Source organism: Xyrauchen texanus, chromosome 10 (genome assembly GCF_025860055.1).
Source record: "Xyrauchen texanus isolate HMW12.3.18 chromosome 10, RBS_HiC_50CHRs, whole genome shotgun sequence".
Taxonomy (NCBI): Eukaryota; Metazoa; Chordata; class Actinopteri; order Cypriniformes; family Catostomidae; genus Xyrauchen; species Xyrauchen texanus.
In genome coordinates, this window is record NC_068285.1 from 32,446,078 (window position 1) to 32,469,747 (window position 23,670).

At 39.5% G+C, this 23,670-nt stretch overlaps 1 protein-coding gene across 1 annotated transcript; it reads left to right on the forward strand.

The window, feature by feature from the left end:
- Positions 1–1,745: 1,745 nt before the first annotated feature.
- Positions 1,746–20,149, forward strand: cibar1 (CBY1 interacting BAR domain containing 1). The gene is made up of 9 exons (XM_052136267.1): positions 1,746–1,913; positions 2,489–2,723; positions 2,803–2,871; positions 3,126–3,227; positions 3,469–3,474; positions 4,535–4,639; positions 5,252–5,365; positions 6,147–6,266; positions 15,777–20,149. Exons 1-9 carry the CDS (start codon positions 1,885–1,887, stop codon positions 15,879–15,881), a joined length of 885 nt encoding a protein of 294 aa, XP_051992227.1. The 5' UTR covers positions 1,746–1,884; the 3' UTR covers positions 15,882–20,149.
- Positions 20,150–23,670: the final 3,521 nt, after the last annotated feature.

Below are 23,670 nucleotides of genomic sequence, written 5' to 3' on the forward strand. Positions count from 1 at the left end.
TGAGAGGGAAATTAAAGACATAATGCTTCATTGTTAAAAGATAGCAAATCCAAATGTGCTTTCAACTGTTGCTCATATGCTTTTTTTTCTTGCTTTTTTTTGCACAAGACACGTAAAAATGGAGAGGTTATGATCCTATATACACATTTTCATATTTCATATTACACCATCTGTTTTACATATGACATATTTTTCTTTCTTTCTCTTTCATTTTTCTTTGTTTTTTCTTTGTTTTTTCTTTCTTTCATTCTGCAAATATAACTCTGTAGGTCCATGCAATGCAATTGGGAAATTTGAAGGTCCAAATAAAGGCAGCACAGAAGTAATCCATATCACTTCAGTTCTTCAATCAATGTCTTCAGAAGCGATATTATAAGTGGGTGAGAAACAGATCAATAATTAAGTCCTTTTTTATTGTAAATCCCAGCCTTTGACCAGACCCAACCAGTAGGTGGCAATATGTAAAAAAAAAAAAAAAGTTAAAATGTGGAAGTGAAAGTAAAAGATGTATCCACCTTTTTCCTGGGGGTCTTACTGGGGAAACGAATGTGGGAGGGACATCCGCAGGAAGCAGTTCCATAGCACTCAGCTGCAGTCATTTTAAGACCCTGTTTACAGCTGGTAATAAGACGCATTTTGGATGATCTGATCGCAAATGTTCAGTGCTAAATATAGTTTTAAGTGGGGTGCAAAATATTTTGTGATTGGATCATAAAAACACACACAGATGTAGTCAAAAACAACATTTGAGGTTTAAAACGCAAAGCACCACCTCTCACCAGTCAATCCCTGCCAAACAAATGGTTAAACTTACAAGTTGATTTAAAAGGAAATAACCACCCGAGCAGACAATTCGAAAAAGCGATTACATACCCAAGGATGAGAACTTCACGGCTCTTCCTCAAGTGTGTCTGTCTGATTTGAACACACTGGGTGACAAGTACAAGTAGGGATGGAATATGACTTAGGCCATATATCTCCAAGGGCACCCTTCAAAAAGTTGTTGGTTCAAGCGCCAAACTGGATTGCGCAACCGTAAAGCCCATGGCCCCCGGGCAGTCAAGGGCTCTTGAAAGTCAAAGTCCCCCGGTTGGTAATCCATCCCTGAGTACAAGCACACACATCTGAAGCTGAACTACCACAGGTACTCCACTAAAACAACCAATAATTTTGCTCAAAATATTGCATTTGTGCTTAGATTAAATCTCAAATGCATCTTGGTGAAACAGAACGCCGGTTTTGATCGCACTTTTTGATTGGAAACATGATCGATATGTCCATACGAAATCAAACATGCTCTCTTCAAAATCCCAACACCACAATGAAAGAATGCATGGACGGACACCGCAACAACAGCTGTGTTTACTTCACAACACTAGTAACGCCCACATTTTGCATTAAGCATCACGGGAAGCATGATAGTAAAAGAAAAAAAGCACTTAAATATTGATCTGTTTCTCACCCACACCTATCATATTATTTCAGAATACATACTACTCAAGTAAACCACTTGAGTCATATGGGTTACTTTTGTGCTGCTTTTATATGCTTTTTGGAGCTTCAAAGTTCTGTTCACCATTCATTGTATACAATGTATTGCATTGTATGGATCTGCAGATCTGAAAGTCATTCATCTGGGGTGGTATGAGAGTGAATAAATAATGTGAGTTTTTATTTTTGGGTGATCTATATGTTTGTTTGTTTTTCACCAGTAGAGGACGCAATTTTTATCTCCATGGTAACGGCGCAAGGCATTCTTTCATTCTTCTTGCATTCCTGACATTAGCACTAAGCATAAGTCGTTCTTACGGTTTTAAATACGCTATTATTTTTATAGTTTCGTATATAGCTATTTTAATAAATACATATTGGCTTCAAGTAATCATGAGCCTCACCCCTGATACGAGAACAAGGTAAAGATTTATCTAGATTTGTTATGAAAGCAGAGAAGCTAACTAGCTTGCTAAGCTAAGTCACGTCTTCAGGATACGTTCAGATAGCGTTTGCGTGCTTTAATGCGGGATTTTTCACTGCTTAAATTGAAGTAGTCTTTATAATAATCCAGAAACACCTCATTTGTAATATAGCCTCAACGGGATAACTTGAACTGAAACTGCCCTGTAAAATGACTAATAATAATACAGCTTTAGTGCACATTTCCTAGTTTCTGTATTATGTTTTCTGTATTAACCTTTCTCAAGCCAGCTTTGTCCTGTTAAGATTTGTATTCTAATTTGTCAAATCAAATAAATGTTGTTTGTACGCCGTTTACTGCATAAAACAGCGGTGATGTTGCCTACTGCTTAAGCAGTTCAGTGTTTACAAATGCACATCATTGTAGCTGTATTACAGAAGCTTTGTTAAACGGATTATTGCTATTTTACACAGTTCATCTGACCATAGCCTTTTAACATACTTATGGAGGGCAATCGCTGTAGTCTACTTTGACAATAGTCAGATATACTTCATCATTTTATGCCCATTATAGGGACACTCAGACCAAGCAGATTCAGGAGAACATCACCAATGTAGAGAAGCACTTTGGAGATTTGTGCCAACACTTTGCTGCTTATGTCCGTAAAACAGCACGACTGCGGGACAAAGCCGACCTGCTGGTCAAAGAAGTCAGTCTTTATGCTGACACAGAGACACCCAACCTAAAAAGTGGATTGAAGAATTTCGCAGACCAGTTGGCCAAGATTCAGGACTACCGTCAAGCAGAAGTTTGTTTGAAACCTTAATAGTATGCTTCAGCTTTTATGAGCTTTTTCATTAACATACAAACACACATTTTTGTTACAGGTGGAGAGGCTAGAGGTCAAAGTTATAGAGCCTTTGAAAGCATATGGGAATATTGTCAAAACAAAAAGGGTGAGGTGTTTTTTCACAAGTCTCTAAGTGTTAATGTGAGCGTTAATGGGTTCTCATAGTTTATAGTCCAAAAGTTCAGATGATCTTATCTCAGTGATCTCATGAGGGCAGCATTGCATCACATTCTGAGGAAGCATGATGTACAATGACTGTTGTGATAGGTCAAATCCATGAACCAGATGAGTATAAATTTATCTTGCCACAGGAAACTCTGTTCTTCCAAACTTTTGTGATCTTATTCATTGTATCAACAGGAGGACCTGAAGTTAACTCAGAGTGCAAGGAACAGAGAGGCAAAGCAGATGCAGCAGTTAGAAAGGACGAGACAGAGAAACCCCTCTGACAGACAGATTATCGTATCCTTGCGGTCCTACTAAATTTGCATACATTTGCAGCAGAATACAAGTTCTTACTGACGTCATGATCATAGATTAAATTTGCATAACATGAAAGATGCCCCAGTTTATAGTCAAATAACCTTTTAGACATGTGTATTGTAAAGCATAAAAAAATTATTAAAAATACTGACATACCTTAACGTATTTGTCGTAAGAAAAAGCACAGTGTTGGTGATATTGCCTTGACATATTCTCCCAGTCACAGGTGGGCCTTGTATGAAGCAAACTGTAATATTATCTTAAAAATTACTTTAAACCTAAATGTAACAGTAACACTATACAATAAGGTTGTATTTGCTAACAGTAGTTAATGCAATAGTTAAGTAAGGGATAATGTACTGTCAGCCGGTTGTTATTGCAAAATAAACCCAGACAGGGTGATCAGGATCTTGTGTCACCCTGAAGGGATTTATTTTGCAATAACAACCGGCTGACTGTAAATTATCCCGCTTATTACACGGCTACTTACTAAATAAATAAATACATGGACATAAAAGATTTGCATTGAAATGTAGTTATGTAAGAAGAAATTAATCGCTGAACAGCTGAAATCCTCCACTGGTTTGCGTTGAAGTTCTGTTGATGTTTATTTTGCAATTAATTAAAATGTCTGACTGCTCATCATACATCTTATTACAAGACTACTTGCCAAATAAATGGACATGAAGCATGATTTGAGTTTAAATTATTCTATTATCCTACAGTGATCCAAGAAGCAGGAAAGATGGCTCGCTAATACCTGGATGAGCTGTCTGATGCATGGATGTGTGGTTGTAACTGAGAAATATCAGAATGCTAGATTGACCAATCAGAATAGAGTATTCCAGAGACCCATGTAATAATAATAATGAATAATGACCAATACTTATACGGTATTTACTAAACTTGGTTATTGTTAATTTTTACATACAGTATACTAATACATTTCTAGCATTAAAAGTTGTATTTGGTAATATTAGTTTATGCAATTTGATCTAACAATAATCATTAGTATTTTTATGAATTAATATTCACCAAGATACCTGTATGTGTTTTTATTTGTTAACTTATAGTAAAGTGTAACCATTATTACCAAATAGGTTCAAGAACATCCAAACAACCAGGCACTGTTATGTCAGTTATTCTCAACTAATGTGAGACATTTCATTGCACTAGTTTAAAACCTCTCAGTGAGCTGATGTCGAAACATGAACTCATATCGTGTACATCTCCACTGCTCAGAACACTTTGTGCTTCTCGTTTGATTGTCTGTTTTGTCACGAAAGGCTGAGAGTGAACTCCAAAGAGCCACAATGGACGCCACGCGCACGACTCGCCAGTTAGAGGAGACAATAGATGACTTTGAAAAGCAGAAAATTCTTGACATCAAGGTTCCTCAGGCTACACATTTGATTTGTTATGTGAAGATATATCAGCTTATTTGTTACTGTATTCATTATAAATTGTGTATGTAGTGTGTTTAAACCAAGAGTTTGCTCAAAAGTGAAAATGCTGTCATCATTTACTCACCCTTATGTCTTTCCAATCTCATGTTGACTTTCTTCCATCGAATACAAAAGGAGTAATTTCTACCAAAGTGTTCAAGCTGTTCTTTTCCATCCAGTGACAGTGAATGGTGACTCTGGTGAATCTTGCTACCATATGACTTCACAAGATGTAAATAGTGCCGTTTGGACTACTTTTATGATGTTTTGATGATGCTTTTTTTGTCCTTTTTGGAGCATGACAGCTCCTAGTCCCCATCCACTTACAGTACATTATATAGAAGAGAGCAGCTCGGACATTGTGCCAAACTTCTCTTTTGGTGTACCATGGAGGAAAGAAAGTCATACAGGCTTGATGTTAGGATGAGTAAATGCTGAGAGAATTTAAACTTTTGGGTGACTATCCCTTTAAGTAAATAAGCAGCATTTTCATTTTCATGTACAATTCATATACATAGAAATGACTTTAGACTGTTGTTCTCTTGTTTCCCCATGTAGAAAATCTTTGGTGAATTTGTGACAGTGGAGATGGCGTTCCATACCAAGGCTTTGGAAATTTACACAACAGCTTACCAGCACATTCAGAATGTTGATGAGGAGGGAGACCTTGAAGTGAGTTCTCTGCACCAGCTCTGCTGCCCTGGCATTCCAGCTGGTTGGAGCTTGTCTGTCTTAATGTCTAATCACATTATATTCTTTCTCCTCCCAAGATCTCCCCACTGTCATAATGATGAAAGCTGTGGTAGCTGGAGTATTAGGCTCCCTCCAAGCCTGATATGTAAAAGAACTTGGGAGGCATCTTGCAAAGCGTGTTCAGTCAGCTGTGGAATGTTCACACTGGCTAATGTATTTATTTATAAATTCATAGTTTGGCATGCCAAAACAAATTTTCTGCTGAAGACTCTGAGTTTATTAATCTTTTCTTGACTTTCCGGGGAAAGCATCACATGAATATTGTTTCACCAGGGATTTTCAGGGAAAAGTTTCCATGTTTTTGTCTGAACTTTGTTTGCCTGTAATTGGTCGTATAATGGCGCACAGTGACAGGTTTATAAAGACAACTATAAAATAGAGCGATAAGCCATAAATAATCTTCCTGTAATATTTAACTGGAGTTCATAAACATTGTCACGTCACTTTATTAACTGCAGTTAATAAAGTGATGTGACAATGTTTGTTGGCACACCCTCAAGAGGACAGAGAGTGTAAACTTTCAAACTAAATGACATGTTTCTGTGTTGGTAGAGCACAGTATGTGGCACTAGACTATGTAAAGTGATTTCTCTTTTTAATCTTATTTAAGCTAGGCTGTCTGGAGAGGGTTTGAGATAGCAAAAGATTCTTGGTGGCCCATAGGCATAGCAGTCTACATCCCCTTTTGTTGTCTTTACAGGTTTTCAGGAATTCCTTGCACCCCACTGATTACCAGTCGCGGTTAGAAATAGTTAGTGCTCATTCTAATCTGTCCTTGAATCGAACTGGTACATCAATGAGTAAATCAGGAACGTTGCAGGTAAGTGCTTTTTGAAAAATGCAATGGCAATTTTATAGTATGCCCCATAATTCATATTACAACTAAAACTAAACAAGTAAAGTTTGACAAGACAAACTCTGATATTGGACTGGTCTGAAAGTTTAAAACAGTTAGATGATTTAACCATCCTTACAGTAAGATAAACAGCCAGCTAATTAGATCTGTACCAAGTTTGGCAGATGTAGCCTTCAAGGGATAGTTCACCCAAAAATTTCTCTCATGATTTACTTACCTTTAAGCCATGCCAGATGTGTATGACTTTACTTCCTCAGCAGGACTGAAGTGAAGGTTTTTACTACTTCGCTCTGTTTGTCCATGCAATGCATGTGAATGGGTGCCATCAGGCTGCTGGCTGTTTGATGGTCCAAAAAGCACATTTAGGCAGCAGAAAAGTAATCCACAAGACTCCAGTCAATCAATTAATGTCTTCTGAAGCATACTGATAGGTTGGTGTAAGAAACAATTCAATAGTTAATACATTTTTAACTTTAAATCGTTGCTTCTGCCCAGCGCTGTATTTCTATTTGAAAACTCTTGTGTTCGTTCCTCTGTTGCGTACAAAGCGCACGCTTCCTACTTCTCGCATGAATGCGCCATTGCTTTTACATCACTGATGTGTCGACTGTTGGCAGGAGGCAATTTTTTAATGTTAATAAAGTTTTAATTATCAATTTCTTTTTACACCAACCTATCGATTTGCTTCAGAAGACATTAATTAACGACTGGAGTCTTGTGGCTTACCTTTATGTTGCCTAAATATGCCTTTTGGACCATCAAACAGCCAGCAGCCTGATGGCACCTATTTACATGCATTTTATGGACAAACTGAACCGAAATCTACTTTAGGTTCTGCTGAAGAAGGAAAGTCATACACATCTGGGATGGCTTAAAGGTAAGTAATCATCAGAGGATTTTCATTTTTGGGTGAACCGTTCCTTTAAAGCAGTAGGTGGTGTAATATGTAATACTTTGTTTAGGGATTTTGGGAAAACCCTAGTAATAACATAACAGTATGTTAGCTTTTTCAAGCCAACATAAATACTCTTAAAAATTATGTTACACTACAGTTATGACCAAAAGTATGTGGACACCCAAAAACCACCCTCACACCTGTGTAGAGCATTTAATTTCAAACCATTGAGATTAACAGTTACGTGGTCCTCCTTGCAGTGGTGGACAGTAACAAAGTAAATGTAATTCGTTACTGTACTTAAGTAGCTTTTTTGCGTATCTGTACTTTACTGAAGTATTTAAATTTGGGGAGACTTTTACTTTAACTCCACTACATTTCAAAGTCAAATATCTTACTTTTTACTCTACTACATTTTCAAAATCAGTCGTTCCTTTTTTATTTATGAGTGGATAAAAACGTAACTGGTCAAACGAGCCACCAATCACAGTACAGCGCGCGCGCTTTGTTTTGAACTTGCCTTGGCGGCATCTACTAAGCACGAACCAGGGGTGCGTTTCCCAAAAGCATCGTTAACCAACTATGGTCGCAAGTTCCGTCGTTATCATCATAGTTCAACGAGTCGGTGTTTCCCGAAACCATCGTTCCAACGAACATTCGCAAACAGCATCGCAGAGTTGTGTGGTTCCCTTACGACTTCAGTCCACTTTGCGTTACTAACGCATATGGGGAGTGCCTTCATACATGACCTATTTGAAACCTCTCTACAATAACGCCAATATTCTAATATTGGCTATGGTGTTTGAGCCAGCCTGTTTTGGCGCGAAACTGACCGCTCGTTTTGGCGCGAACTGACCGCTATAAAACAGGTGCACAGACACCATTTCCTCAGAATTTCTTCCTTCAAGACAGCGATTACCTCTTGTCTCGAAGCCCTCTACCTTCGCTGTCGATTCACAATAGTCAGCGGACGGAATCTTCATGGCAGCGAGAAGACTCTCCGCTCCCCTGCAGTGCTCCGGCGAACATCACTCCACCTCGCCGCTTGACGCTTCGCTGGTGAACAGACCTCAGCATCCTGATTCTCCGCAGCTGGCGTCGGCAGGTGTAGAGTATCCTTTTAAAGCAAAATTGTACTTGTGTGTATAAATGTAAGTTATATAATTTATATAAATATAAATCTATATTTATATTTATATATCTAGAAGAGCCACTTCGTGTTCACGTCTTTTTCAAGATGTTGTTCCGTAAGTGTTCCTTGTGCGAGAGACACATCCCGCCGTCAGACAAGCATGAGAGCTGCGTTTTCTGTCTGGGCCGCGCCCACGCAGAGTCAGCTCTCATGGAGACAGATTATCCTCACTGTGAGGACATGAGTCTCAAGTCGCTTCGCTCACGAATCGCCCTCGTTCTGAGGGACGATTCAGCCTCTCGCGCCCTCCCACCAGCCTCTTCTGTGATTCCCGAGGGTTCACACGAGGAGGCACGGCGGGGCCGCGAGGCCGAGCAGGTCGAACTTGAGGTGGATTTCGTGCGGCACACGCCCCACGAGCCCCTCAATCTCCACGGCGCATATATCCCCATACGCCAATGTGCGAGGCGAGCTCCGGCCCTCTGATGAGCGTCGCGGCCTCGTCTCATTTGGTGGATCTGACGCTGGGGTTGATGGCGATGTCATGTCTCTCGCCACATCAGGCAAATGGTCAGTGGATAATGCTGCCGCCTCCCCAGCGAGGGCGAGGAACGTGCAGCGCCACTGACAGGGAGATGCTCCGCGTCCTTACAAGGGCAGTCGAAGAGCTTCACCCTGACTGGTCTCCCCAGAGGAACCGTCTCGCCTCGATGAATGGTTCCAGCAGTGTGGGCGCCGTTAAGCGGCAGCATCCGCACATTTCTTCCCGAAGTTCATAATGAAAACTATTCAAGTCCTGGCGCTCGACCTTATATGGCGCGCTCGCGCAGTGATGCCATCCTCTTTAATGTGGATAATTTCTTTCGGAAAGAAAACGGTTATATGCCCAATTACCCCCTGTGGAGGAGGCGGTAGCGGCACACCTCTGCCCAGCGAGTAACATGTAGGCTACATCCTTCCAAACCGTGTCGACAAACGTCCGCACTGGCGGGAAAAGCTTACTCAGCAGCAGAACAAGCTGGATCAGCACTCCACACAATGGAGGCGCTCCAAGGCAGAAATGAGTGATAAAGAAAAAGCCACTATTTTAGATGCTCTTGTGTCTCCAGCCGGCCTTTTTGGCGGCTCTATGAATAAGTTTGCTGAGCGTTATGTCGCGATTCAGCAGCAGTCACAGGCTATGAGACACTTTATGCCCACATGGAGTATATCACAGCCGGTTCGCCCTCGCTCTGTTTCAAGTCAGCGCGTGACTAAAAGCCTCACAGGCACCTCCGTATCATTACGCGCAGCAAAGCGCTCCTGACGAGCAATAGCATTTGAAGCGGAAAGCAGAGCCCGCGAGTCTGCTCCAAAAAAGGCTCGATTGGAGAGACACAAAACACTGTTCCCCATCTCCCCACTTTTGTTGGTCGGGAAAGGGATATTGTTATTCAAAATGTTGTTTCTGTGTCTTGCACTCAAATAAATGCAAAAATAAAAATGCAATAAGTGCAAAAAAGAATACAGCATTCGTTGCAAATGCACGAGATGCTCACATATTCTCAATAAAGAGCCCCCTTTTCCTCTTCAAAACACACACATTATGCGCAACCGCTTCCCTAGAGTGAGCGTCGCATCATATCATACAGTCAGCAAACCAAACTGCCCTCTGTCCCACTATGCGGATGCGTGGCGATCCCTAACAGGTATTTCAGAATGGGTGCAAAAACGATCGAACAAGGATATACGATCTTTATTTGCACACCGGCCACCCCGTTTCAACGGTGTTCTGTCTTCCACGGTTTCGTCCGATGACGCGCCAGTGTTACGAGCCGAAATACACCTCTCATCGTGAAAAATGCGATCGAGATTGTGCCAAATTGTCAAGCACAAAATGGTTTTACAGCCGTTATTTTCTTGTTCCAAAGAAAGACGGCGGGCTTCGGCCAATCCTGCATCTGAGACATTTTAATCACGCATTTGTAAGCGCCTATTCAAAATGATTATTCAGAAAAGGATCTTATCGCATGTACGCCCACATGATTGGTTTGCGTTGATAGATCTGAAGGATGCGTACTGTCATATCCAAATTGTACGACATCACAGGGTGTTTTTGAGATTCGCGTTCGAGGGAACAGTGTATCAATTCATAGTCCTGCCCTTCGGACAGTCTTTGGCTCCTCGCACATTCACAAAGTGCATTGATGCGGTTGTCGCCCCTCTGAGACTGAGCGGCATGCATCCTAAACTACCTCGACAATTGGCTGTTACTGCCACAATCAGAGGTTTTTTTATGCCAGCACAGTTTTACTGCTTCAGCCATTTTACAGTGTCCATCTCAGTTAAAACTGGGGAGAACATTTCCACTGAAACTTGTTTCAGAAAGCACTGGGATTTGTGGCGGCGGCATCCGCCGTCATTCCATTAGTTCTCTTACACATGAGACCTCTTGAGTGCTGGCTGAAGCGCCGTGTGGCGCGACGTGCTTAGCGCCGATGACGCATGCGCATCACTATATCCAGCCTCTGTTCAGCACCACGGACAGATCCTCTTGCATTTTACCAGCAAGGTGTCGCGCTGGGGCAAGTGTCACGCGGTGCCTAAAGCCATCGGCTGTATTCCTAGCCTTAAAGGCTTTCAGTCAGAAATATCAAACTGTCATGTCCTGGTTAGCTCAGACAACATGACAGTTGTGGCATATATAAACCGCCAAGACAGAATTCAGGAGACTTCACCCTCAAACTGTATTGAGGATTTGGGAAATATCTAGCAAAGCAGAAATCTATCTATTTGCCTCAGTGGAGAATACTCACTGTCCCCTCTGGTACACGAAGTCCCAAGTTGTCAGGCGAAAAGAGGTGACCACAGATGCTTCCAACACAGGTTGGGGGGCGGTGTGCAATGGACACCCAACTTTTGGCACCTGGACAGGTGTGAGGAGGGCGTGGCACATCAACCGCTTAGAGCTATTGGCTGTAATTCTAGCCTTAAAGGCTTTCAGTCTGAAATAGTGAGCTGTCATGTCCTGGTTTGCTCAGTCAACATGACAGTTGTGGTATATACAAACAGCCAAGGCGGAATTCATTCACCGCCACTGTCGAGAATGACGCGTCTCCCCTGCTATGGAGCTGAGCATCATCTCTCCCTGAGAGTGACATATGTCCCAGGCTGCCTGAATTACTGTGCACGTCTACTGTTACGCTAAGGGGCGATACCGGGCGAATGGAGACTTCTTCCTCAAACTATACTGAGGATTTGGGAAATATTCACCAAAGCAGAAATCAATCTATTTGCCTTAGTGGAGAATGCCCACTATCCCCTCTGTTCTTCGAAGTCCCAAGCCCCGCTGGGAAGGGATGCAATGGCACACAAATGGCCGGTGAAAAACAAATATGCGTTTCCTCCAGTATACCTGATCCACTCTGCCATATGCAAAGTCTGAGAGGACAAGGAAACGTTCTATTAGTTGCACCGAAATGGCCAACCAGCCATGGTTTCTGGAAATGATGGAGATGCTGTACAGCTCACCATAGGAAATACCACTGAGGAGGGATCTCCTCTCTCAGGCACACAATTTGGCATCCCCAGCTGTGGAACCTACATGTGTGGCTCCTGAATGGAGCACACTAAATGCACCAGAACTGACGTGTTCAGTCATAAACACCATTTTACAAGCCAGAGCACCGTCCACTAGACGCCTCTATGCACTAAAATGGAAGGTGTTCGCTGATTGGTGTCTCTCACACAGCAAGGACCCGGTAAACTGCCCCATACATGAAATTGTAATATTTCTTCAAGAGCGATTAGACGCAGGACTCACCCCGTCAAAGCTCAAAGTGTATGTGGCAACTAGATCTGCGTATCACGCACATGAAACCGGCACCTCTATAGGCAAGTATGATTTAATCATAAAGTTCCTTAAAGGAGCAAGACGATTAAACCCATCTCAGCAGGCTACAGTCCCGACTTGGGATTTAACTTTAGTCCTAAATGCTCACGCTCACTCAGAAAAAGTCTCTGGACTCAGAAAAACGGGTCGTTGACCTACATGCATTATCAGTCGACAATTCATGTCTGTAGTTTGGCCTGGTCTTTTAAGAGCCACTGTCAAACCCAGGAAAGGCTATTTACCCAAGGTCCTGACCACACCCTTCAAACCGCAGGTGGTTCATCTTCAGGCCTTCTCCCCTCCTCCATTTAATTCAGATGAGGAAAAATCATTGCATTTGTTATGTTTGCATTACGCTACATACATACGTTGAGCATACTTGCCAGTGCAGACTGTCTGATCAGATCTTTATATGCTATGGAGGATGTGCAAAAGGGATGTCCTTCTCCAAGCAAAGACTTTCTTACCCTGGCTTATGAATCGCAGGTTCAGACTTGTCCAATTGGTGTTAAGCACACTCAAATAGAGGCATGGTCTCCTCATGGGCATGGACGAATGGTGTGTCCTTACAAGACATATGTTTTGCAGCAGGATGGTCCTCGCAAAACACTTTCGCAAGGTTTTACAACCTAGAAGTAACATCTCTTCCTTCACAAGTCCTTGCTATTCATTGGCCATATACATGTATATATATATATATACTTATGCCCCCTTTTAAGTACGGGCTCCACATCATTTACACAACCGCCTGCATTCAGGCTGTTATAATGCCATAAATCACAAGCACTTCATTATAAATAAACTCCCTTCCCGGCCGGGTTCATAAGGAGTAATTCATACTATATGGCTATAGCTCATATATTCATTATGAGTGCTCTCCTCCTGGCCATCATGAGGATCACTCACTGTGGCATACACATGTCGGTCGCCATCCCATAAGACTGCGCCGCCATGTTTCCTCTCTAGGAAGTTATGTCGTGTAGTGCGGCGTGATGGGATTCTGTTCCCCATATGCGTTAGTAACGCAATGTCAAGTGGACTGAAGTCGTAGGGAACGCCTCGGTTACGTACGTAACCTCGGTTCCCTGAGACGAAGGGAACGAGACATTGCGAACGCTAGCCGCACCACAAGACTCAGAGTTCTTGAGGCACGAGCAATGAGCTCCTTGTTCTCAGTCAGAAATTCTGAGGAAATGGTGTCTGTGCACCTGTTTTGTAGCGGTCAGTTTCGCGCCAAAACAGGCTGGCTCAAACACCATAGCCAATATTAGAATATTGGCGTTATTGTAGAGAGGTTTCAAATAGGTCGTGTCTGAATGCACTCCCCATATGCGTTAGTAACGCAATGTCTCGTTCCCTTCGTCTCAGGGAACCGAGGTTACGTACGTAACCGAGACGTTGGAACGACAGCTCTCGACCTGTGGTTAGAAGCAGAGTTTCTTGTTATTATAACATGTGGGCTTAATAAATTATTATCTTGAGCCAAATAAGCAAGATGACATTCAGTAAAATCAGTATCTTTTATTTAGAAGACATACAAATGTCCTTTATGTCTTTTAGTTTGTCAATAGATTTAAAGCACCGTTTTTGAAGAGTACGCATGTGTGAACGTGCTCTAGTGCGTAAGAACGAGCCTATGATTGAATCTGGAAATAAAGCAAATAACTGAGAAAAATATGAGAGAGTCCTCAGATGACATGTCCGTAATTTATAGCAAAACATCTAGCATTAATTCGATCACAAACAGATTCATTAAAAGTAGTTTTTACTCCACCACATGTGTGACATCATTAACCAACGTGGTTGAACAACCAAATTGCGACAATACGGTTTCGGGAAACAGTCGTGACTAGCAAGTTGATTTCTTCAACAGTGCATCGTACTACGGTAGTGGAGCAGCAAGTTACATCGTTGTACGGGAAACGCACCCCAGAGCCGTTAAATATAAGAGTTGCGAACATAGACGGTTGCGACAGTGATCTCGCCGCCGCGCGGTCACGTGATTCGTGTAGCTCTCAATAGTTCCAAACAAATTGCGTTGCCAATGATTTTAAGCGGGGCAGAGAGCAGCAGCTATTATTGCAGCAATTATCGGTAAATATTGACGCATAATGTACATTGCTTATTATGTTGACACTAAAATGACTTGCATATAATAGCATTTTTTTCTGGGGAGTAGCAGAAACACTGCAATACGTTTTTGTGTTTAATTTTGGAGGAAATTGGCTGCTCCCATAACATAGAATATATATATATATATATATATATATATATATATATATATATATATATATATATATATGTGTGTGTGTCTGTGTGTGTATATATATATATATATATATATATATATATATATATATATATATATATATATATATATATATATATATATATATATATTTTTTTTTTTTTTTAATGGTGTTGTGCAGGTTTATGTGAATGTATCATAACATTAGGATGTTAATAATTATGACTTTAGACACTCGAGAAAAATATATACAGTAAATACTGTAAATGTATTATACCTTATGGGAACAGTCCCTTCCCTCCAAAATTAAACACACAAAAAATGTATTCAATTCAAATATATATATATATATATATATATATATATATATATATATATATATATATACATCTGACTAATTAATGTCATTTTATTAATAGATTGGTGTGCCAAGAGTGACATTAGTCTTCATGTAGACTGAGTTAAGCAAGAGTCTTGTGACAAATTATAATAGGACATTATGGCCATAAAAAATCATAGTACTTGGATACTTAAGTACATTTGAAGGCAAATACTTTTGTACTTTTACTCAAGTGAATGTTTAAAGGCAACACTTCTACTTTTACTTGAGTAATATTTTACCTTGAGTATCTTTACTTTAACTGAAGTACATGTTATGTGTACTTCGTCCACCACTGCCTCCATGAGAGCTTCCACTCTTCTGGGAAGGCTTTCCACTAGATATTGGAACATGGCTGAGTAGATTTGTTCCCATTCATCCTATAGGTGTTAAGTGGGTTTCAGGTCTGGGCTTTCTGCAATCAAGTTCTGTTTAATGGATTTTACTTTGTGCACAGGGACATTGTCATGCTGGAACAAAAAAGGGCCCTCCTCATACTGTTGCCACAAAACTGTAAGCACACAATTCTCTGGAATGCCAGTGTATGCAAAATAATGTATTTGCTGGAATTAAGGGGCCTAGCCATACCCATAAATTATAAAGGGGTGTCCACATACTTTTGGCTATGTAGTCATGTATATTGATGATTAGTGAGGAACGTTGCTTTTTTTTTATTATTTCAGTGAAAAAATAACTTCTATTCTAATAGTTCAAAATCTATGTATTTCAGTTCTCTGTGAGCAATATTATCCCAGACGTTCAAATAGCATAACATGCCATGCTTTTGTCTTGAGGGATAAACACAAGATTTTCCTTTAGGCAGCACTGTTGCATCTTTCAGGAGAAATCTTGTTCTTTTGTTCTTTTTTTTTTTTTTTTTTTGCAATATGTCAATCACGTTAGAATGTGTTGACTCTCAACTGCAATTAAAAGGCTTTTTCTGGTGTAGTCAAGAACGTCTAGGAGCCAGAGGAAAAGGGATGAGGAAGATGAGGAGGAGGAGGATGAAGAAGATGATGATGATTTGGAGGAAGTGACAGATGATGAGCATTAAGATGCATTTTCATTGCCAGTCCATCAAATATGTCTGATCCACAGTATTTTTAAACGGTGACATTCCTGAACTATTCGGTATTTTAAATAAATGGAAGACATATTAAAATATTTCCACCATTAGTATCATCTACAATTTAATTATTTATACCGGAGATCATCTTTAAAGAGCTTACATGTATTACTTGAAATGTTGTTTTAAAAAGTTTTGCATATGCCACACATATTTTGTGTACAAAGTGCCAATTATTGTCAGTGATCAATATGGTAATTTAGTTGAAACATGCTTTGTAATGTCATTGTAAAGCCGGTTCTTGCATAATGAGTGATTTCAATTATCTCAAATCCATTGTCTGCATTTGAACATTGTGTGTGGATCCGTTTATCAGTTTCAAAAGGCAAAATGGGTATGTTGTATTCAAAAACATTAGTGAGTCCCTGGAACTTGTCCCACCCGTTGCTCTGTATCTTTGTATCTCATAGCTTTTTATGTCAGTTGTGAATGAGTCAGAAACAGTAACCAGTAATGCTAGTATTATTATGACGAGCTCTGACAGGAGTTTTAAAAGAAAGAAAAAAATTAACAACAACATTGAAATCTGACACAAATGTAGTTAGTGTACTGTTTAGATGTTAAATAAAATGCACAGTTTATCTGTGAAAAAGATTTCTAGCATCATGACTGCACTGTATATGATTAGAAAATTGTCTGAGAGTTTTCCATCCGTCAATTCAGAGTGAGCAAAGATCAGTTGAAATTCATGCAGTGCAGATGTTCTGGCTAGATTTCCTTTTTTTAGTTTATATGCTAAAATATGGAGTGCCATGTTGTGGTTATCTAAATGCAATCATTGAGAATGTAGGCCTAAATTGTGTGCATTAAATATCAAACCTTTAAGAAAAAAAGCTGAGTAATTCAGTATACAGTTTATATAAGTTTGTTTAAAGGTGCACTCAGTAATTTTATTACCCATTAATAATGTTTTAATCCTAAAGAATTTAATCGTAATTTTGAAACATGTATAAAGTCATGACCACTCACATCAGATGAGGAACCTTATAAAAGCTGTTTTACTCCACACGGGAGGGGCAACCTCATGGGGGCTGCCATGTTAGAATCACATGATCAGCTGAATACTACTCACTTAATCTCAGTAACAGTCTTGTTATTGGACACTTTCACTGTTGGATTAAATGAATCATGGCTGATTGTGAATAGTGAATTTCTACAATGGCATCTGTAACTGAAAACTTTTGATTTTGAATGATGCTGCATCCACACCACTAGGTGTCACTGTGAGTCCAAGATAACGTGTGCAAAAAGTTACTGAGTGCACCTTTAAATCATATTACGTTTCAATCAGCAAATCACAAGAGAGCGTCAATTTTCATCTGCCAGTCACAACTGCATCAAATTTCAATCATCCAATCACAAGAGACCATCATAAGCAAGCATTTTCAAAAACAAACACTGGCTGTCATGCTGTGCCTTTGGTTTGCAAAATTATTGGTCATGGATTCTTTTGTCTCCATGAGATGAGTACGTGGAATATTTGTGACAGTCAAACAAACCGACCATTCATTCAGTGGCCTTGGGGACAACAATATTTGAGGAAAGGATTCCCTTCTCACCCATCTGACTCATTCTTTACAGGGGCCATAATGGGAACCAGTGTGTGTGTTTGTGTGTGCTGTAGAGTTTGACAGTGCTGAATATTAACACGATGGTTGCCTTGCAGCAGTTATAAAAAAAGAGCGAGAGAGAGAGAGAGGCAGCATAACTACAGTGTGAGTCACAGTGAGTCACGAAGAGAGAGAGAGAGAGAGAGAGAGAGGTGCTGCAGGCTCTAGTATACATTCCCCAATACATGCAATCTCTCAATCCATCAAGCAAACACAGAGGTTTGGTAGTCCACCTAGGAGAACCCTCAGTGACCTCTACAGAGGTGTCAATGCATCTGAATTACAGAAAGTGTCTAAAAGACACTTCAGATTTATGTAATTTATTGGATAACAGTGTTATGCAAAATTACTAATAAATAGTCAGATTAAATAGATGCTTTTTGCATCAAATAATTTAAACGAATGCAAAATGTGGCTTTTTTCATTATTTTGAGTCACCAAGACACATTTTGAGTTCTCTTCACTGTAGTAGTATTTCTAATGATTATTATGATTCAATCCCAAACTGTTATGAAGATATACTCATTTAAATGTTGGCTAATATAATGATTTAATTGCTTTCCCTTTTAATTCAGTTCATAAAACTCAAAATGACTGAGCAGGTCACAAATGGTTAAACATATACTATGTTCTAAGTAGAAGTACCTGCACTCCAGGTTTGTTCTCTCTCACCCAGTGCTTGTTTTTATTAATGGTTTCGACATCTCCCTTCAAAAGCATACTGCTGCCACATATAATATTGCACAAGGGCTTATCTGAGTCTATGATGATATAATCTGTCAGAGATGCCTTGGGGTCATCAGCTTACAGCTGGCGGAAAGAAAAACAGAGGCATGTGTCTGTGCTGGTCACGAGCCAATCAGCTTCAATGAGGATATGCAAATCTGCATGGTCGTGTGAGCCTGTGTTTGTAAATGTATAGATTTGGGTTAAATTATTGGTTTTGAAATATATACACAGGTGTGAATCAGCAGGCAAAGCTTCCCTGTGGCAGTGTGTTATTGGAGGAAGATGTCATATAGATCTAGAAGGGAGTGGCTTTGCCCCCTGAACAGAAAATGAGTCAAGATACGAGGCAAAAATGTTGATTAAAACTGATCCTTGAAGCTGTAAAGTAAGGCTGGATCACTTATATTTGGCACAAACCTACACTGCTTTAGGAGGTATCAAAAAATATGTTGTCAGCAGTTAACAAATGAGTTTCATTCTGTCACAAGTAGCACTTGTCGACACTTTGTCTGAAGGTTTGTAAACTCAAAATCAGTGGCAGATCTGCAAGAAAATCTATTGTGTATCTTTGGTTTTGGAGTTCAGGATGTTCTCACAAGGTCTTAGGTGAGGAAGCCAGACCCTCAGGGGCCTTACAAGTCCAAAAGTTCCCTATCATTGAACTTAACCTAACAAGACATGAATCTTTTTCATTTGAATTACATGACAAGCAAAGAACATGTCATTTGGCTGTATGATTAAGCTATAGCCTGCGAAATAAGAGGAATTCATTACCCACAGAATGGAGCCAGTGGTTTTACTAATGTCTGGGAACAGTGCACTAATTGGGGAAAATTCCCTTTTTATACAGCAAAGAGGAATGTGTCCCAACTCTTTATGGCCACACATGTTGTCAGCCAAGTACAATTTCTCTGTTTCCATCAGACCTGCCAAATTTGTGTGGACTTGGGTGCTGGATCCAAAGAAACAGAAAGCATTTCCACTGCACTGAGTTCACAGTCTGTTGACTAACAGGTGAGAATTGAAGAAAAATGTCTTATATCATACTGAAAGTTCCATGTTTACATTCTCACTCTGCTTTAAGGGACTATAGTTCACTCAAAATGAAAATTCTCTCATCATTTACTCATGTTCTTCCAAACACGTGTGAAGAAACGCATCATTACACATTTTTCCAAACAATGAAATTAATGGTAACTACTAACATTCTGTCCAACATCTCCTTATGTGTTCTAGGGGAAAAAAGAAAGTCATACAGGGTTTGGAGCAACATGAGGGTAAATTATGGCAGATATTTATTATTTTTCGGGTGTAATAATCTTCATCATACTGTGTATGTCAGATCCTACCATGGAATAAAACCAAAAGGTAATTGACTATATCAATTGTGACTATTGCAATCGATTTCTTGCAAGTGATAAAAACTTACAATTTCATGATATAAAGTAAAACATGAGATAAACTTGCATTTGAAAGATATAAAGTCTAAATTGCAAGATATAAAGCAATTGTGAGAAATAAATGAGCAATTGCATAAAATAGAGAAATAATCGCGAGAAATAAAGTCAAAATTGGGAAATATTAAGCAGTTTATTAAAGTTAATGTCCAAACGCTGAAACTATTGAGGAATATTAAATTATGTGTTTGACAATCGCTGTTTTATGAAACAGAAATGTATGAGATTTGTGTTAAACTGTCTATAGGTCATGGTTTATTTTCAATTATTATTATGTTTATTACAATTGTATTTATGATCTAATTTGTATTGGTATTTTTCCACCTGTTGTCATGGAGTGATTTTTAAGTCACTGCAAAAAGGCAGTAGGAGAGGAACAAATGTTTAGATTTGGTATGATTTGTTGACCACATTGTTAGTTTAATACAATTTTAATTTTGATTGAAATGTAATTTGAATTTAGAAATATTTTTTGGTTTCATTTCTCAATAAATTAATTACATTTTTCAAAATCAAAATCGACCAGTAGAAGTGTGTGCCGATACAATCATAGTTAATACTAGCCATGATTTGTGTGTCAGTAGATGAAAATGATACTTACATTTCCTATAATTTAAAGGAACGTAGATCCAAAACCTGATGAAAATCAAATGTTCTGCTCTAAAAGGAGAGTGCCACTGTCATAGAAATATTTCATTATTCAATATATCATTGCATTCAGCCCATTGACACTTCCAACTTCTTATGAATGTGCTGTCTTTGTTTATTTCGCTGGTGCTTGACAGGGAATGGACTATATAATAGGATGCAGATGGTGCAATAACCGGAGAAGAACCTCAAATTAAATTGCACTTTACCCAGCCTATTAACACTTTGAGTGCACAATTTCGTCAAACCCACTTGCACCCAGACGGAGTGTATACTTGCACGAAAATACCCAAAATCTCATGGCCATGCCAACTGACTTTGCACTTATGACTTAAAGCATTGAATCTTAAAATAGTGCCCACAGTCAGATATAAACTAGCAAATTAAAAATATAAACTTAAAGGTCATAAATTGTGAGATACAATGCAATTGCAAGAAATAATTACCTTTTTTATTTTATTATTCTGTGGCAGGATTAAGGCACCATATTATACTGATGAAACCTGATTCATAAAGACAGGTTTAACAAGCAGTGTTTATTAAACTGCAGTCTGCTTCTATGCAAGCCAAAGTCTTGCTTGGAATCCCTTATTAAGCATAGTGACATACAGCTCCTCAAACTCCATACATGGGTAGCTGGGCCATGTGTCATCAGAAATAAACTGAAGACAGCCACTATGGTATGTTTTGGAAAAAGTGGATAGGTTTCCATGAAGCCACTATTTGATCCCATGATAATTAGCTTGGCTCACTGATTTCACAACATCCTCTCCACTGGCTGCGAAGTGGCCTCATCAACAGGAACGTGCTTCTACTTACTCTTACGGCCACTACAATGCCTAAACCGAGCTCATAATCAACACAGGAAACACACCGGAGGGGTGTAATTGCTTTAATAATCACACGAATGATGGGGGGGCACTGGCCTCTCATTTTAACCAATCTTTATAGACGGTGCTAGTTGTATTCTTAAAGTGATAGTTCAGCCATAAAACAAAAAAATACAAAGTTCAGTCATCATTTACTCGTTCTCATTTTGTTCCAAACGCATATTACTTACTTTCTTCTGTGGAACACAAATGATGCTAGGCTGAATATTAGCCCAGTTACTGTTCACGTACATTGCATAGAATAAAGATGCAATGAAAGTGAATAGTGACTGCTAGAGGCTAACACTCATGGTGTAGTTTTTCTTTGTTCTTCACTCAGAGCTACAGTAGAAAGATGGTCAAATAGCTGAGCAATGGTATATTGTTTGCAAACATACAGACACTGGCCACGTCGATGAGGCTTCGGAGCATTTAAAAAATGAGACACGCTGTCCTGATGACAGACTAAGCTACATAAAACATTAACCAATGTGACCATTAAAATGTGTTATAATTTACTGCATGCCTCATTACAGGAAAATAACTCATATGAGAATTGTAAAAGAAGCTGTTTTGACCACTCAAACATGAATTTAAGTAATATAAATGCACTAGAAAATTTGTAATTTTGATGTTTTCATTCTGCATACATGGTGCTACTGCTAACGCTAACATATAATCCGTGGTGGCTATAATATCAGAGACTATTTAGCCAGAGACAGAACACTTGTATTAGAATGAATGGGGCAAATATGAACAAACAACAGAAAACGAAGTACTGCCTAACAAAAGAGCCAATCACCTTTTAGATACAGACATCGCTTGTCAGTCAACTTGAGAAAGTGCATGCGCAATTAGCTGGACCAGCCTGAAAAACGTGCTCTAAGCTAAAGAAGTACAATTTATTAAACCATTATTATCAGATTTTACTGCTGCTTTAAATGTTCTTTGATTGTAATCTTGACCAACAGTTTTGGAGATTCCAGTCTTTCCCCATTTAAGTAGCTGTACTTTAATGCCACGTGTACCCAACGAAAATAGCTTCCTGGGAGAATTTCTAGGATGGCCGCAAAGTAGACTGACTTGCGTTGAAAGGGACTTTGATAATATGCACCAGTTACCATCTTTTATTGTATTTCATAGGCAATTGAACAGTTGTAGGTAAGTTTGCAATGGCAAACAGTTTCAAACCACCACAACATACTCAAACACCTTTTTGGCCAGATTTGATTTGAAAAAAAAAGTCACACTCATTCTTTCTTCGATTTTGACAGAAGTATACTGGCACCTTGGTATTCTGCCAAACAACTTTTATCATATAGGTTTACAAAAACTTGAGGAGAGTAAACAATGACAAAATTCCAATTACACATTTAGAATGTTGCCTCGGTCTTTGTTTAGTGTTTTTGCCTCTTTAAATGTATTTTAAGACATTCATTATTTCTAAAACCACAGCATAATCCCATTGTATATTACCACAGGAGGAAATTGCATATACAATTTGCAATATTTGTGTGATGCAAGACAATTGTGTGTTCAAATATAGGGGTTTCATTGAACTTTCTATTTTTTGTAATTAAATTTCCATAGGCTCTAGATGAATGGATATATGAATAGATGAATAGATCTCTAATCTATTATTTACATCAGAGAGTGACTGGGGTTTTGTATAAGTGTGTAAGTGTGGCAGAGATGGGCAAAGAGGGTCTGTTTGAAAAGGCCTGGGGTGCGGTGGATTTTGCAAACCAGCACTGCTTGGTTTTGTGCCTTTTGTTTACAGGTTGTTGTGAGAAGCCGTTTGAACAGCATTGGTAGAGCAGTTGTGCAACTGGCCCATTTGCCCAGAGCAAATAGCAGCCTTCTGAGAAAGGGAGGTGAGGCCTCATAGAGAGTCTATGCTTTTTTCCACTGGTGTCATCGCTTTAAATCTCCTTGACTCCTGCACAATTCGTAAAATTCGTATTGCGCAATGTGTTGATAATAGTTTCAAAGGAAACATACCACACAATACCATCACAAACAGATCCGATGTTTGCTGATGACTCACCAGTGGCGGCTGCTGGTCTTTCAAAGAGGGGAAGCTCATTTTCTAATATATTAAACTTGGTAAAACTGAAACAAGGAATGTGGTGTATAATTGTGTGAAATGTATTATGCAAATTGACTAGCAATTTCGCCAAACAAATATAAAGAAATAGGTTGCAGCAGTTTGTCTTTCGACTACACTTGAGAAATCCACGATGGGACTGAGCTGAAATAGCTTCAGTGACTTCTTATAGTACAGATTAGCTGTCAATCAAAAGGAGATGCAGTCTTTCGACAGATCCTCCAATCATCACGCGGAAGCCCGGAGTCCGGGCCAGCCCACTCCTCATTCACCCCCAGAGACGCTGAGCGTCCGTGG

Coding starts and splice junctions, on each gene's coding strand:
- cibar1 (XM_052136267.1), top strand. CDS start 1,885: ATGAGCCTCACCCCTGATACGAGAACAAG. Junction 5,366..6,146: donor ATGAGGAGGGAGACCTTGAA/GTGAGTTCTCTG, acceptor TTGTCTTTACAG/GTTTTCAGGAATTCCTTGCA. Junction 6,267..15,776: donor GTAAATCAGGAACGTTGCAG/GTAAGTGCTTTT, acceptor TTTCTGGTGTAG/TCAAGAACGTCTAGGAGCCA.